The 18001-nt window shown below is 43.7% G+C and overlaps 1 protein-coding gene across 2 annotated transcripts in view; it reads left to right on the forward strand.

The window, feature by feature from the left end:
• The window catches only part of LOC144767986 (guanylate-binding protein 3-like), a 146747-nt gene that overhangs the window by 76007 nt on the left and 52739 nt on the right, over positions 1-18001 (forward strand). For both annotated transcript variants that reach the window (XM_078651364.1, XM_078651365.1), the window contains exons 7-11: positions 266-378; positions 598-732; positions 6393-6449; positions 8892-8981; positions 15602-15812. In XM_078651364.1, coding sequence (XP_078507490.1) covers positions 266-378; positions 598-732; positions 6393-6449; positions 8892-8981; positions 15602-15812 — 606 coding nt within the window. The remainder of the gene's footprint in view (positions 1-265; positions 379-597; positions 733-6392; positions 6450-8891; positions 8982-15601; positions 15813-18001) is intronic.

Consider the following 18001-nt stretch of genomic DNA (forward strand, 5'->3'; position numbering starts at 1 on the left):
GAATCAAGAAATACTATTTTTCAAAATGCATGAAAGTTGCAAACTTGACTCCTGAGTGAAGGTGGCAGAGGGTGGATGGAGAGTAAATGACCTGAGAGAGGTGTGAACAAGAGCTCCAGTGTGCATGGTAAACCAAGCTTCAAAACCTAACAAATGTGAAATGCAGGAGTGTTGAATTATAGTATCCCAGATGTAGTTTGCCTGAGATGGGCCAGAGTAGTGTTGCCCGCAGATTGGTGGATTCACTTCTCTTCTTCTCTTGCAGTTCTTGCTGGTTTCTTCGAGCACTATGTAAACTGTTTAGCTCGTGATGAAGTGATTGTCCTCAGCGAACTTTGTGGCTTCTTTGAGGAGGACATCAGCACGTTCCAGCAGATGGTAAGTTCTGCTCTGTCCCTTTTGCCTCACGCCTTTCCTCTTCTATAGAACTTGGCTCAATGGCGCTCAGGTATGTCTACTACTGGCTTGTAGATCCGGCATATAGTGAAAGTGTGGCTGTACAATAGTTACTGGATTATGAGCTTCTGCTCAAACTGTTATTGAACTTCTTTCATCTTTTTGTCTCTGAACATTGACAACATTACTTCAATTTCCCAGGATCGCGTAAGCAAATTGAAAGAGAAAAGAACGGTGGAACCCCGAAGAGCGTTTAATGCGTGCCAATACTCTCCTGAGAAGACTCCACAGCCAAAAAAGATAAGGGCATTACCCCATCTGGTGCATGAGCCACAGGTACGTTCATGCCGACTGCCGGCTTAGAATAGTGGGCAACTCCTCGTAAGTGAAACGTTGTATATAATATGTCCTAAACTTCCAGATTATCCTCCGTTTCCAACGTTCCTGCGTATGACTTGCCGAAGAAGGAGACCACCGAGTAGCTTTGATGACTTTTTGCCTCTCTTCCTTTCTTTAAGGCCCTTTGAGTGTTAAATTGAAAACTCAGAAGTCACAGGTATGAATTGGAAGTTCTCTGGGTGCTCCAGAGTGATAGTGGATCTTGGTGCTAGGCTTGGAATCCTTGGGGTCTTGTGCTTTTCAGAAAGACAGGGAAAAATATAAATGCAGCAATCCCATACGATTCATGATTGCTGAATAGTTGGGCTCTGGATCACATGGCTCTTCTGCGGCATTCCTATTCCGGCAAATCCTCAACAAAAATTCCTCTTTATCCTGGCCAGACATAAAAGCCATCCTAAGAATGTGCCATTCTTGCAGCTATCTAGTGAACAGTTTGCAATGGCCCAATCTAATGTAAAATAAAAGTTGTCGACCAGCAGCTGACATTCTAAATTGAGCTGCTTTCTGACATCTAAACAGGATTCCGGCCAGGCAGATGCACAGATATGGGCTTATTGCAGCACCGGATGACATCAAGACCACGGTTGACCCAAGTGGCGTAACTAAAGGAGATCCACTACAGGGTCTGCCCTGAAACCACCTGGAGCCAGGGGCAATCTGACAAAGAGTAGTGGTTTATTATATATCCTTATTTGATCAATCAATAAGTGTATCAGAAGAATGATTAGGGACACGTAAAACAGTAATCAAAACAGTTGAACCAAAGCCAATAGTCATATAGTGAACAGTAGTTTGTAACATTTACTTCTTCATAACTGTACTCAAATGATCGCACAGTGCAGAAATTCTTGAGGCAAAGAAGAATGTGAAAAATCAAGAGGCAATGCACCATAAAAAATAATTGTATTCATTATTGTTTAGATAAAGTCAATCATGAGTAGCTAAACAGAAATTGTGAAATCATTCAAGGAGAGCCCAATAGGCAATAGCGTTGACAGCGTTTCGACCCATGAAAGTTTAAAGAGTCATCTTCAGGGCAAGAGTATATTGAGTGTAAACAGGAGCCTGTTGGCATGAAAAAGGAGCATGCAAATATTGAGTTATGACTTAATATAAAATTAATAATTCATTGGGTATGTCCCAAAAGAAGTTAGTCACTAATGCGAAAAAAGATCCTTGATTTCAGAAAAGGTTTTAATAAAAACCAATTAATGGGTACATCATGATCTGAGCCCGATCTCTGAAGTTGGGGTGGCCGGGACTTGAGCCACTGAGCCCAAATAGTGAAACTGTGATGTGATCCGAAGTCCCCGCACCCAGTTGTAGTGTGACTCAGAGCTGCTGTTTGATCTGTGACCTCCGTGTGCCTGAAGCAGTGGTCCACTATTCACCCATTGAGGTGTTACCAACTGCTTGAGGATGGTCTTACTTGCCGCACCAAGCCAGACTTGAATAGCCTAATCAGGGCTGCACCTAATGGACCAGTCATAAGCAGCCATCCTAAACAGCTGCTGCATCATCCAGGCGCAAGCACTGAGGAGGCTGAGAAAAAGTACAGGTGTGTGCTCAGCCCAAAAAAAAAAGCAAGCATTGGAGGAGCCTGTTGGCTTCACTTGAAGTATTGGCCCATTCATGGACCAATAGAGACTCGTTGTGTGAGAACCAATGAAGTGGTCACTTGTGACTCAATGGTTAGAGCGGCAGACCCTGATGCAGAGGTCTAGCCCGGGACCAGGGTTCAATTCCCGCCCCCGCGGGTCTTCGGCTCAATTTCCTCGGACCTGATAATTCTCGCCTCGGTGCCCATTCTAATCATGGGTCCCACTCTGCAACTCTGGGCAATAGCGTGCTTAATCTCCACAACTGCCCCAACAACGCTAGGATGCCTGGCTTCACCTTGGGGGTGACCAGGAGTGGGCACCTCACAGGGAAAGCCAGGAAGGGTTCCACAGCAGTATGCGTACAAGCGCCGAGATACCCTCATGGGTGATTCGTGCGCTATACAAGTACTACTACATTTACATTTACATGAAGTGAGTTAAAAAGACTGTGAGCTGACACAAGAGTATGAGGTAATCTATACCTGAGCCTAATTATGCTAGAATCAGACCTGGGGAGATAACCACCTGAAGCAAAAGGTAAGCAGTAGGGTCAATAGCGCGAAGAGTCACTGATCTACTTAAGTGCCAGGACACAAAGCTCATATGTGTGAAGCATTTTTACGGTTGAAAATGGCTGATCAGGCCTTCTCCGACTGCAAAAATGCTTTTACATATGAACAAAACACAAATTGCAATTCAGTAAAATGTTAACGGAACGCAATTTGTGTTTGCGACACAATATTTGGAAGGGGCGTGTTTAGGGGATCTCTTCCACAAACTCAATATGAATGGGATGTATGAATAGTTTTCTACCGAATTACGGTTGCAAAATATTCATATTTTACCAACTCCTTGAATGAGGGACACCTTCCTCTTTGAGAATGTATAACAAATATGTTTGAAGAGCAGGCAGTGGTCATATGGACCAATGCTTACTCTTAAATAAATGAAACTTCAAAGTTTCTTTTTTTCTTTTTAAATGCATCCCATTTTCATTTAAAGAAAAGAGGCTGCATGTAAAACAAAATAACTATTTCTCTATTTAAACGTAATCACAGATAGGGTGGTCTTCTGACCCCAGCAGACAAGCATCCCTCTGATGGCAGCTATTCCGAATGAGTGACACATTGCGATCTACCTCATTTTAAAAATATTTTTTCGTTTTATTGAATTTTGGTCAGGCATTAATATAACATAATCGCAATTAAACTTTAACACTTCACAGTATTGTTCCAGCTTACAGCACTATATTGATCCTGAAATAATAATGTCACATAGCAATCAGGTACAATACTCCACTGTGTCCTGTACTGTTGAAGGAAATTAAGAAACAGAATAAAACAAGAAAATATATCAGTTATGACCTACAATATCTTGCTTGCCATATTTGCATAGATTGAGATAAAGAAATGGCAGCTTGAGTCAATCAAACACATTAATTCAGACTGAGGAAATGGGAGGATATCTATGACAAACCTCTCGTGTTTCGAATTGGGCGGACACGCATATGTGGGGGACAGTCTTAGATAGCAGCTAGTGTGAAGGCAATTATTGGGTCTATCTTGACGGGGAGATTACTGGTGCTGGGCTAAAACCACCAGGGCGGTCAACAGCTTGGCCTCTGAGCCAAGGAATCACTAATGAAATTCAAAAGAGTTTCATACATTTCGATTACCGATTCCCTAATTGCAACTCCGAGTTACTCGCAATTTGGAAATCGGTATTCCTAATGTTAGTACATCTGGCCCTAAATGCCATTGGATACATTTTCTTAGGTGAAGCTTTTAGTTCTAGCGTGTAATAAAATAACTTTCTTCATGAAGGTCAAACACTGGGTTTGACACTGAATTATTATACTAATGTGTGTTCAAGTGCTGAGCTTGAAGGCCGCTGATACTACCTTCCTGAGAAGCCTGTGTTTGCTACCACGGAGCGTCAAGTGCTGAAAGGGATTTACTTGGCCCAGTTTGACTCAGGACATAAGAGGCAAACAAACTCAATTACTATGGTTGAGGCCCAATAGCCTTTCGCCTCAACTACCCCCCCACCCCACCCTCAAACAGGTTCCGACACCAACCATGCTAGTTTCCCCATCACTCAGTGTCCTGTAGCCATAGACCTGTAGATACAAACAAATTCCCTGAAATCAATACCATCTGATGTGTGTCTGGGGCAATGGACCACTTATAATCCGCGCTCCATGTGGTCTAAAAAGTTTGGCCCGCCTCCTAACCCAGCTCTCCAAGTTAGGAATCTAAGCGTAACCACGGACTCAATCCTCTCTCTGATCCCTCAAGTGAATCAAGTTCCCAGGATTGCTTCTGTATGATGAAATCCTTAACTAGAATTCAACCAAAAGCTACAATTCACCAATATTTTGTATTTTAATGACTGGAATCTAAGCCAATGGCATCCTTCTAGGAGCATCCAACCAAGTGATTGAGAAACTAGAATGAATTCACAATGCGGCTGCAAGATAAATGCTTACGATTCTTATCGGGCATGAACTGCTCCCTTTCTTCAGGGTCTAATCCCTACTCACTGTTGCTCCCTGACATTGTATCATTAAGATCTACCTCCTACCTGCTCTCTGACCCCCCCTGTTCCTTCCTCCCCCCCCCCGGGTTCATCTCAAGACTAATTGCACTAATCAAGGTTATCTTAGGTCTCAAGTACTACCTCAATACTGCACAGCACACTTGGACTTCCCTATCCTATTATGTATATCACTGCTTTCTAACCTCCTCCTCCCTTTATAGGTTCATCCCAAGACAAAGTGCACCAATCGAGGTTATCTCAGGACTCAAGTACTATCTCAATACTGCACAGCACACATGGTCTTCCGAACCTATATGTATATCACTGCTCTACTATATGACTCTTGCGAGAAACTGCTGTGGTTCAACCCAAGACAACGTGCACTAATCGAGGCGATCTCAGGACTCACATACTACCTCAATACTGCACAGCACACTTGGACTTCCGAACCAACGCGATAACAGGCTCTATTATATGACTCTTGCTGTTAAAACTGCTGTAAAGCGCTCCGATACACCTGGGTCCTGCCAGCGCTATATAAAACTCCTTAAATAAATAAATGTCTACAGTGGCATTCCTTTGCTAGACTTTTCACCTTCAGAGATACATCCATAGCTCGATGTGGCCTTCACGGATGTCCCATCAAGTGAGATCACTTCCATCCCTCTGGATCTCTCCTGTCTTTACCCGTCTTAAACAAGTCTTATCCCAGGGGAAACTTCTCTGTTCAAACTGCAAAGATGTGGAACTCTCCAATTCATAAAAAGAACATGAATCCCACAATGCCACCTTGAATTCTGGAGACCACTAAAAACCTGTCTGTTCCTCATAAATAACTACTTTGTTATAGTCACCCCAGAGTTTAGATTGTCTTCCCTGCACCTTTCCTAAACACTTCATGTTAAGCACAATGACGCTACAGCAACCCGCTTAGAGCACGCTTGCAAATCTCATGCACTTCCATCGACTCTTCCAATATAGTTCATGCTACCACCACCATCTTCATAAGCCATGCACTCGTGTAGGGGGCCCGAAACCCCATGCAAATCCGTTTGCTTGAAGACCACATCCGGTGTATATAGCACATACATACATACAACTATGGTAATGTCACAATAAAATACAGCATATGCCCTGATAGAAAATTGGCATCAATAAGCTTCTTGTGCATAATGAGGTCTGTGTGAATTATTGCTGGGTGCTTGTGAGCGAGGAAAAAACTGAGATTTTTGGCACAGTTGAACGTGGCGTACGAAGTGTACTTTTCCTAGGACTTACAAAAAAAAATGTTTTAATGGTGGCAGCAATGGATTGCATGACCAGTCATGACTCACTACTTAACACCCTGTGCTGTACACTAATGTGAACAATTCTCATGTAACAAGTTGTTTTACTAGCACTCTCCTGTTTTTTGGGTTGTGTTTCTTACTGATAGCGAGTCTTGCTTCTCTACAGAGGGAAACTATCACCCTGTCTCAGAATGCCGCTGCGGCACGTGCCTCGCACATTAAGGTAAGGTGTTTTGGTTTTACATTCAACACTTAAGGTCAGTACAGATTGTCATATTATTGAAAGAGCCTGTGTCTGAACATCTGGTAGTTTAACATAGTTTGGAATAAAGACCCCATAACGCGTAGGCTGTGTGGGTAGACTAAGGAAAAATTGATACATATTGTATGCATTTGTCCTATACTCCTGCTCGAATGAAAACATTTTAGGAAACCGTGACTAAGCCTGGGGGTGCAGACATGTGGGCATGATGTTATTGAGGCATTAAACCCACCAATACATCACTCAACATAGCCATTGTGATAGTTTAAAATGATTTTTGTGAAAGGGATTGAGGCCTCTCGTTCAATCCGATTATGCATGGTCACCTAAATTTAGGCAGATTGTCCCCTGATGCTGTAAATCCAAATACGATCTATTTTTCTTAATACAGGATAATCTATGTACTTTTGAGCATATTATTTTTTATCCATAACTTAAAAGCTTTACTTCTTGGCAAATGATATGTGTGTAATAGAGTGAGTGTCCTATAAACTTCAGAGACAAAGTCAGCAATTTATGTGTTGCTCCTGCACAGTACGCCCCACACTTTATTGGCACATGGACTTTGCTGCGCTGCACTTTTTCTTGAGGTTTTAGTGTTATTTTTAATGCATGTGTGGTGTTAAGAAACTAGTTACAGTTCCCATGATGTTATAATGTCACCTGTTAACCTGTATGACCAATGTCATGTGATGGAAATGAACTACACAGAGTGAATGGAGGAGAACTAGGTTCTGAGAGCGGAAGTGCACCATTACGACACCGTGATGTGGTGTTTTCAGAGAGGTGTGTCTTCAGCTCACTTTTAAACTGGAGTTTGGCTGAGGTGGTCCTAATGTATACAGGTGACGTTATCTAGATTCAGGGTGCATAGATGGAAAAGGCCTTTTTTCTATTTTTTTAATTTCTTTTAGCCTCTTCATTATCAGACTGATGGTGTCCTGGTTGGCGGTGAGACCAGAGCCACTTAAGATGGTGACCTTGTGAACCAATTAAGCATGTGCTGGCTGTGATGGCTTTTTAGGTGATGCAGCTGGCAGGAGCATCCAGTGCATGCCTATCGTGAAAGGGGTGAGGGTGTCCTATTTCTTATGGCCTTTGATAAGGTGAGCTGTAGAGTATTGGACGCCCTTAAGAGTAGACCGTGTGATGTCTGGGAGGTCCTGGAGCAGGTGTTGCTTCCATCCAGAGTACGAGAGCTTGAATGGCTCAAGTTCGCTTTCTACGAGAAATGATTTTATTTTGTTCATTACAGATATCTGCTACCAGGCTGCCTTGGTTTTCTAATTGATGTGTTCCTGAGGATATAGTTGGTAACCAAGGTGAATCCAAGTCACTAGGTGTTAGGTGAAAGCTGTATTTCGAAACCGTCCAAGTTTATTGATATTATTAGTCCAGATTTGAAGTTGCTTGTTGTTCTTGACAAATGGCATACATTCCTTTTGGTTGGGTTGAGCTACAGGTGCAGATCTGTGCTCGATATCCAGGGTTGGATGAGGTCCTGGCTGTTTTTCAGTTGTTGGAAGTCTGGAGCAGAGGGGACTTTCAAGTAGGTTGTGTTCTGTTATTGTGTTAGTGAATTTTGATGCTGCTCTGGGTGAGTAGGATCCCAGGGGGCTCTTTGAGAAGTTTTTCGATTATGTTATCAGGAACTTCTAGGGCCTGCAGGTACCATATGAACAAACTAGTGTTAGTTAGATAGGTAAGAGGGGAATCAGTGAACAATGTTACTGTGAATTCCATTTGAGGCTTCAGGGTGTAGTTGAGGGTGGAATGGTTGACATGTTGAAGGCCGATGAGAGGTCCAGCGATATCAGGAGACAGAAGTCATCTTTGTCTCCGGCCAGGAGCGTGTCTGGTACAATTTGTAATGCGGCTGTCTCGCGTTGCAGTGTGATCTGCACCTGGATTAGTAGTCATGCTGATGCTGGCTGGCATTGAATGTGATTTGGAAGTGGGCCATAGACTGCTTTTTCCTTGGTCTTGCCAATGGAGCATAGGTGGGTGATGGGTTGGTAATTGCCAATGTCATCAGGGTCTAGGGTGGGTGTCTTTAGTAGTGGGAGGATCTTCTTTGTTAATTTTGCATAGAAGGCAATGGCTAGTTGGCCACCCCCGTTACCAGCCGCCATCACTTAGATAAATACATTGGTTGATCCCATTACTCCGCCCCCCACCGTAACATTAATGTCCAATACTTGTGCTTGGGGGCCCCAGTGGATGCTACGTTGCCTCTAATAGTACAGTGCGGTACAGCAACACCTGAACTCTGGGCCCTGATCTTCATCTGTGGAGATAACCACCTTTTATGATGGGCAGTAGTGAGGAACACATGGAGTTAAGAGGGCTAGAGCAGCCGCTATCTCTACTCTTTCCACCCTAACAGGCTATTTTGTTTTCCAGGAAGAGGAAATCTTCTCGATGCCGGGAAGCAGTAGCAGCCGCTCTTCACAGAGACCATCTTACAGCACTGTTACGCGTTCACATCATCAGGTAGACAGCCCAGCCTGTCATTGTTTGGGTTAATTTTATTTTAATTACTTCTAATGGGTTCAGTCACACAGCTTTATTCGATCTTTTGTAAATAGACCATAAAAGCACAACAGCTCATATAAAATGATTTCAAGTTATTAAATACATATTTACATTGGTTAAAATAAGTATTAAACAAGTTTGCTGTGATCAGAAATAGGACCTTTTAAATAATTTATATGAAAGGAGAGAACGATTCATGATTAAAAATTACACACTACTATCAAAAAGTGGTCCCACCTTTTTCCTCATCCTAAAACAGGCCAATAGAAATGAAGGGTTAATTCAGCATTAAAAAGATAGCCAGGCTCCATACCTCTTTACTTGTATATTAGCAGTGCCACTACTCTGTTTTACTCTTGAAGGAAACTTCAGTACCATTGTTAAAAAACTGTGATCATAGAAAAACCAGGCATAACCTGACGTGGCAGCCACCAAGGGGATGTGCTCCTAAGGCGTAGCAGCGCGTGTATTGAGTATTTTAAGACTTTCTTTAAAAACCTGGCGTTTTTACCATGCTTTTTAGATTCCCTCTATATTTGACCCGTGTTTCTGTTTGATCTAGTGTATAGACTTCAATGGTGATTATTGTCTCTACAAAAATCTCTTACCTAGCAACATAACATTATTCTTAGTGTGATTGTTAAAGAGAGTTGTTTCTTCAATAATATCATGCGATCACTCTCGCCTAGATCACTTACATTGCATAGTTTATTCTCAGGTGGGAAACTGCACCATATCCCCCCTTATTTCACTATCACACCAGCCCGGTGCTGCATCTGCTCAGCCCCAACCGGCTGCCCTATAGCCAATTCCTCAATTAGGCACTTGCCTCACATATTTTAGGAGTGGTATTGAGCCAGTATGTAGTAAATGACCTACAATATTTGGGAAGTGAATTTGGATGCATTTCAGAATTAAATACTGGGTAAATATTTTTTTCAGGGATATTTCTCTATGAGTCAAGTTTTGGCAGTCTCTCTTTAGCAGTCCATGTTTTTTAAGTCTATATATTCATATCAAACCAGAATAACCAAGAGGGCCTAGAGATTAAAGACATTGGGACTTATGTGTAATTATGTCCTGTTGCAAAATGTTGTTTTCATTATTAAACGAAAGGCACAGAGAAGGCTTCATGCTCTAAAGTGTTTGAGGATAAAAAACAACTCACCTCCATAGTGGGATTTCGTGAGCATCCACCAGTGTTCAGCAGGACAGGAGTTGACAGCAGATTACATACAGCCAAGTGAGAGACTTTATGTGAAGAGGCAGAAGGTTTTTGTAGATTTAGATTCTCCTACTGAAAGTCACAGAAAATGAGGTCCACCGAGTGAATTAAGATGGGAGCAACCGGGGGCCCTTCAATATTGTAGCTCTCCATGGATGGTGAATAGCTGGAAGTGTAAAAAAGTATTGGATTTTACAGCTAGGCCTGTGCACTTTTTTAACTAGGCCAGCATAATTGGCATAAGGTTGGTAATTTTATGTAATACATTTTATTAAAAATTACAGAAATTGTGATCATACTGGCTCGTTGCGTAATGAAAGTCCAGTTCATGCAGAAATTATAGCGTGAGATGACCTGTTTGGGTAATTTTTGAGTGTGAGCGACAGTGTTTTAAATGTGAGCGGCCGATCCTTCAACACAGTCAACAAACACTTCAGGTAGATTTTTTACCTGAGCAGTCTGTTCAGGTAATGTTTGAGGATGAAACTACAAATCCGAACATGAGCATCAGTCTTTTGAATAGGAGTGACTGGAAATCAAGTGGAAATGACATTTTTGAGTTGAGTTTTTACTCAAATTGACCGTTCAGGTAACTTGTTTGAGTGGAAAACGCATTTCCCATAATTTTATGGTAATTTTGCATAGTCATGATACAGCAAATTACATGAGTTTCGCGCACCCCTACTTTCACTTTGCTACATCCCCCACAATGGATACTGCTTTTTGATTATTTTATGATTTGTATTTCACAAAACGTACCTAGTTTTTGGGTTTCGCCTGCCGAAAGGCTGCGCTCTGCGCAGCCTTTCAGCGCAGGTGAAATCCTATGTCGACACTAAGCAGTTCTGGAACGTCCCCCGGCTCTCATTGGCTAGCTCCATAAATGGAGGCTAGCCATTGGGTGCCGGATCTGTCCGTCAAGGCCGGACCAGATTCGGGGGCGTTCCCGAGATTTTTTCCCAGGGCGGAGTTACGTTTTTTCCCGTTCCCTCCCCTTTCACTGAAAGTGAATTCAGATGCGCTGTCCATTCCCGCCCCCTCCGTGTGCCTTTCCGCCCCCCTCGCTGTCCTGTGCACGTTTCCCGCCGTCCGTGTCCTCTCCCGCCCCCTCATCCGTCCGTGTCCTCTCCCGCCCCCTCCCGCCCCCTCCCGCCGTCCGTGTCCTCTCCCGCCCCCCTCCCGCCGTTCGTGTCCTCTCCCGCCCTCCTCCCGCCGCCCGTGTCCTCTCCCGCCCCCTGTGTCCTCGTAGGTGCTTGTTCTTTAGTGCCTACGAAGACACCCATCGTTGAAATGCTGGTGCGGTTTAGAAAACATGTTGATGAATGAATGATTGCAGAATGTACAAAGGCCGCAGGAAATCGGCAGACTTTCCTCGAGCTAGTCCAATAGGAGAGAGGGCACACACGTTAGAGGAAGATGGAAGATGGAAGAGACGTGTTTGCATTAAATGTCGACATTCTGGTGCAAAATTGACATCTTATGAAGTGCTGGGCCTGTGTACTTTTTATCATGCATATTCGTGATATTTGTATGGTTCGTGTTTCTTAAGATGTATATTTGTTTTTCCTTCGCGCTTGACTGCAGTGACGTCAGCCGGCTCTGATTCGCTGACCATATCACCTGATTTCCTGTAACCGTGACTACGGATTTCTCTCCTCCCCCGGCCCCCTCCCTATTCACCCAGCCCTGCCATGGCCTCATTCTGTGAGACAAAGGGAGGGGAGAGGTGGGGCCAGGAAAGAGCTTTAACGAAAACAAACCCCATGAAGGGAAAAAAACACATAGCTGACACCGTGCAGCTGGCCCATCTGTCCTTCCGTGGATTGCTTATTGTGCTAAACCTTCCCCTCGCCCCCTCTCATCCCTCCCCAGGGAAGGTGCCGCTGCCTGCCAGCAGCCTGGGAATAGCGCCCTTCGTGTGGGCTGGTCCTGATTGCGTTTCAAGGAGAGTGCGGCATGCGTCTGCATTTTTGTTGTATTTTAAGCAATACTAGGCAGCGGTCGAGGTGCATTTCATTTTGCAACACACTCAAGTCCCGTATAAGCACACATATGTGCCAGATAGTGGCGTGTGCTGCAGTGCACCCCCCCCCCTGTTTTTTCTTATCGCACATATCACGCCCTGAGCACGCACTATGCCGTAGCTTTACAAATGGAGAATTATGTGTATGAAGAACGATTGATCGAGCGTTGGGGACCCTCGGCAGCGGATGTATATATGATCACACATTTTATATCATGGTTGCAAACATGCTATTAAACCCGAGTCGGGAGGGATACGACCGATTTTTTAAGCCAAACGTCTGTATTTTGGTGTCTCCCTCCTCAGATTGCTGCTGCTTCCATACAAGTCAATAAGGAAAATACATTCTCCCGATTATTGCGTTTCTTACTACGCTTTTCCTCTTCTAAAATGTTGGCATGTATGTGGTTTCATTCCTTGCTCGTTCAGTGTTTCGACCACTCTCATTGACATGGCCGAACAGGAGGTGATTAGATACACGTCGTTTCCTTTGAGGTTCACATTACAGCGACAGCGCGGCAGCTGCTGCTAATGCAACAAAGTGAAATGAATAAAGTCACTTACATCCTTTGCTTACTTTAGGCGTCCGTGTGCGCTGCTTTCTTTCTGTTAATTTAATGGTTTTATTTTTCTTTGCACGTGCAGTTTCAATGAGAGGTTTTTCCATTATGCAGCTGGTCCCCTGATTCTGGACTGAGGAGTAAATCGAGGCTTTGGACATCAAAGGTGCTAATTGGTGGATGGGTCAGTGATATTCTAGTTCCTAATCCTGCGTTCCTCCTGGGCAAGGTTAAGCTAATGGCAATGTAAATGACAATGCCCATTTATTTATCTGTTTTCAAAACCAACACATAAATACAAATTTTGTCATTTACAATGCCAATAGCTCAAACTTTTCCAAAGGCGAAACCATTGCATTGTAAATGCTTGTTCTCTGTAGTTCTCACCGCCAGTAACTGCCAGGCCCTAGTCAGTGATTTCTTTCCTGCCTCCATTATCATTATGGAATTAGAGGCCACATCCCCTCCTCCTTCCTAGTTACTTTGTTAAGCAGCATTCGCCAAGGGCAAGCCTGTCCACCCCCAGACCTCTACCATACCAGGGATCTGCGCATGACCCCACCCCAGCCTCACGAACCTACCCTGATGTGCAGTTATGACCTTCTTACTCCCGTTCAACCCACCTACATCATACTCAGGCACATTGATTTTTCACACTCCTGGACCTAAAACGTCCTTCACCACCTGTCTTTCCAACACCGTGGTGAGCGGTGGCACTACCACCCTTAAGTTTCTTGTCCTTGGGGATTTTTATTTCAAATCGTTTTTATTGGATTTTTAAGAAAAGAACAAATGAAAAAAGACACAAAGTTAAAATGATGATAATGAACACAAGAATACTGACAAATAATTAAAAAAAAAGCCATGAGAAATACAAAAGAAGTAGAAAGCAGCAAGTTACTCAAGTTCATTACCGTGGAGGTCACAGTGAATTGGGGATTTAACATCCATTTAGAGGACTTTGATGACTCGAAAGCTCTACACCTGATCGAGACCCTGGACGCTCTCGGCTTCTTTCTATTTACGAAATCCCCCACCCACGGTCTAGGTCATATGCTTGATGCCTTTTTCGCTAATTCAGCACTATATTCTCTTGAATTGGTCTGAGCTCTGTCAGTACCATTTTTTCTGACCCCGGGTAGTTTGTATAACTCTCCCAATCATAAGCCTTACCCAGGGCTCACTAAGCCTCAGCCCAAGTGTACCCAATCTTTACTGCCCTGTGCCCCACTGTACTGGCCCTCTTTTAACACCAACACTTCCAATGACACTTTCAATTCATGGATTATGAAGGGTTTGATCAAAATAGTCCCCTCAGGCACTGTTTCTCATCGTTCGTATCCCTTGGTTGCTTGGTACGCCAAAAAACTCAGACTCGCTAAACCTCACTGCAAGTCATAAGAACACAATGGCTTTCCTCTTACAATCTTTCCAGCGAATATTCAGGCAATATTACATGAATAAAACTGGGTTTGCTGCCAACTCACCTGAGAGATGTGTAATATTGTCAAGGAACTGCTTTCCCCTCAGATCTGCAACTACTTCAGATCACCCTCCCCAAAAACTTTGTCAAGACCTGTCTGTTTGCTTCTGTATCACTCTTTTTGATTTTGTAAAGGATGCATGGATGATCCATTGACGTGTTGCCCCCTTGGGGCATATGCCTATGGTGCACTGCCTTTATATGTGATTTTCTATAAAACTCAACAAGAAGATTTCTAAAAAACAAAAAAAAAGCCTGTCTGTGTTTTCCCACTGTAAAAGCAAACTGCTTCATGTCAACTTCTGTCGTCAATGCTAGGGGAGAGGATGTGGCGCTGCGGCCAGAGCTGCTGATTTTGGAACTGGGGACCCAGGTTTTAGTCTTGGCGTCGGCTCAACATCCTGTGATTCTCTGTAAATCTCCCTTTGCCTACCAAAAATGAATGTGTCCTTGTGTAATGTAGTTGGTGCTCATGTAAAGCGCTACAATATATCTTTGGTCGAGTTTGCCTATATAACACTATATAACACTGCAACAAAATATGCCTCATGGATTTCGTCCTCACAACTTCTGATACGAAACCCCCAGACAGCCATCTGTCCTCTACAGACGGCATTATCCTGTGTGAAAGTTCGCAGCATTATTAAATCCATTTGGTCAAGTTCACCTTTTGTCCCTCGTCCGCCCACCGCCATCCCTACATTCTAGAGTTAGCTCCAGAGACTGTGGATCCCATCATGACGGACATCTGTAATCTCTCTGTAGCCAAGGCTAATGTCCCAGATAACTGGAAGCACACCCAGGTCATGCCCTTACTTAAATGTTCGGCCAACCGATAAGCTCTAGAAAATGATCGTCCCATATCACTTCTTTCAGTCACGCTCAAATCACTCCAATTTCACGAAACCATTCAAACTCATCTTTTTACCTAACCTCTAACTGTGAATCTTTGTCACAGGCTCCTGCTGCTGTCTTCCTCTTTTTTCGAAACCCTTCTCTCATAGTGCTAGGATGTCGTTGGGTATCATAATATAACAACAAGATGTTTAGCATGCACACTTGGTTGTAAAGAACACGGGGGCAGAAGGACACTAAAAGCGAAGATAATCCTGATGCAGGATTACGTGGGGAAGGTCCTGAAATGTTCGTAATTTGAATTTCTCTTAGTTAAGGTATTATTGATGGGAGAGAGTGTCCTGTCAAATAAACTTATTCGGTAAGAGATGTGGGTGATATAGCAAGATGTTCTTAACATTTTAATTTGTAAATATTTCTGGTCTGTTCCAGTGGAGCCCTGGACAGAGCAAGGCGCCTGTGCCCACCATGGACAAACCCCTCTGCCTCATAGAGAATCTGCCCAATGAAGGTCTGCAGGTGAACCAAGAAGCTTTGGACATTCTCAGCGGGATCAGCCAGCCGGTGGTGGTGGTAGCGATCGTGGGTCTGTACCGCACTGGGAAATCGTATCTCATGAACAAGCTCGCTGGGAAGCAAACAGGTAATGATACATACTATCGTATGCCTAAGGGGAGGGAAATGAAAATTAGGAAAGTGAGATGTTAAAGCAAAATTGAAAAGAGTTGCATTGACCTGTGAAATGTCTTTCTCCTGACTTACGTTGGGAACAAGGGGCTTAGATAGGGAAACAGCCATTACACCGCAACTAAAACAACGCACTACCATTACAACAAAACGTTTACAACGCAGTATCCATTACAACGCATGCCATTACAACGCATGCCATTACAACGCAGCTGCTATTACAACGCATGCCATTACAACGTAAGTATGGGTAAGTATTTAATTCAATTTTAACCCCTACACCATCCAACACTTACCCTTCTATTACGTCCCCGAGTTAGAATAGTAATTTTAAACCCCTACACTATCCAACACTTACCCTACTATTATACCCCCCTCGAGTTAGAATAGTCATTTTAACCCCTACACTATCCAACACTTACACTACTATTACATTCCCATTAATTAAAAAAGAAAAATACTTACCCATACTTACGTTGTAATGGCATGCGTTGTAATAGCAGCTTCGTTGTAATGGCATGCGTTGTAATGGCATGCGTTGTAATGGATCCTGCGTTTTAAAAGTTCCGTTGTAATGGTATGCGTTGTGAATCTATGCGTTGTAACGTCATACATCCCTTAGATATGCCACTCTAGCACAGTTAAAACCTTATGACCCAGCATTCCTTACATCCTGCTGTCATCTCAGGATAGTAACGCATTAAAGTAGATTGGCACGTATGGTTTTGTACCTCTCCAAAGCTGTGATCCAGCGCTTAGATTGGTAAACTAGCATGACGTTGTCATTTTCAGCTGGTTGTGGGTAGCACTTGCTTACACTATCCTTATAGATTTTGCTGGCACATCACTTTCAAAGGTTAGAGTGGATAGCAATTTAGCTAATACTTAGCAATGGTCAGGCTCAAGTTCAGATACTGGTCTATCGTCCCTTTACCCTTTTGGAAGCCATACTGGGCTGGAATCTGGATGTTTTTCTCCCTAGCCCACTCTCAGAGCCTAATCAACAAAATAAGTCCCATCAGTTTTGCTGTGCTATCCAAAAGGGAGATGGGTCTATAATTCCGTGGTATTGCTTTGTCTCCCTTTTTATAAATTAGCACAATTATACTAGATTTTCAAGAGGGTAGGGGACCCAACTTAGATATAGCAGTAAATAGATTGGTTAAGAGTGGGACCCACAGATCTTGGTGCTCTAAGAAGTCAATCAGGACCTCATCTGGGCCTGGGGCTTTAGCACTGCTGCACTTACCTAGCCCAGATCTTACTTCTTTCAGATTGAATAGTAAGTACTCCGTTGGGGCAGGGGCTTCACTAATTGGATCTCTCGGGGTTTCATCCGTAGTCCTAAAAATCTGCGCAAAGTGGGCCACCCAAACATCCTCACTAACGTGTGTGTCCAATGTAATCTCTGTGTTGTTTTTAAGAAAAGGGGCGTTTATCACCTTCCAGAATCCCCTACTTTTCTTAGTGGGTGCTGGATATTGGAAATGGCTAGCTGTGTGCGCCCTGCCACGGCTGGCCCCGGTGAAATCACGTGCATTGAAGATGTACTTAATTAATGACTGGGCCTTATCAAGTGAATTAAATGTTGGCACAAATTTGGATAGCTCTCTGAGGAACGGGTCGCCAAAGAGCCCTCTCTGAGCCACTTGCCTGCTCTCGGATGTCACCAATTCCCCATGTTTGGCGTTAATCTTGATCAATAGTGACCTGCTTCTCTCAGTAGAAATGGCTCAGTTGGCATTAGCATGGAAAATTATCTCCGATCTGGCCCAACTGTAGAGAACCCTTCTAACGAACCTGCTCTATCCAGGAGTTTGTCCCAGCGTGACTGCCAGGAGCAGTTGATACTCTTCTTCGGGTCCTTAATATACTTGACCAGAAAGTGGCAACATGTGGGTCAATTTCTGCTGTGACTGCCACCTTTCCGTCCAAGGAAGAATGGGGGCACTCTGCCTGAAAACGGTTCTGCGCATTCTGGCCGAGAGGTTTGCAAAGCCTGCCTGCCACATACGTGGCTACCTTGTCCCCTGGAGACCACTCGGAGGAGCGAGGGTGAATGAGCGATTGTCAATCAATCAGGGATTTGTAGAGCTCACTACTCACCAATGAGGTTCTCAAGGTGCTGGGGGGCCCTGCAGGGAG

The sequence above is a fragment of the Lissotriton helveticus genome, chromosome 7 (assembly GCF_964261635.1).
Source record: "Lissotriton helveticus chromosome 7, aLisHel1.1, whole genome shotgun sequence".
Classification (NCBI taxonomy): Eukaryota; Metazoa; Chordata; class Amphibia; order Caudata; family Salamandridae; genus Lissotriton; species Lissotriton helveticus.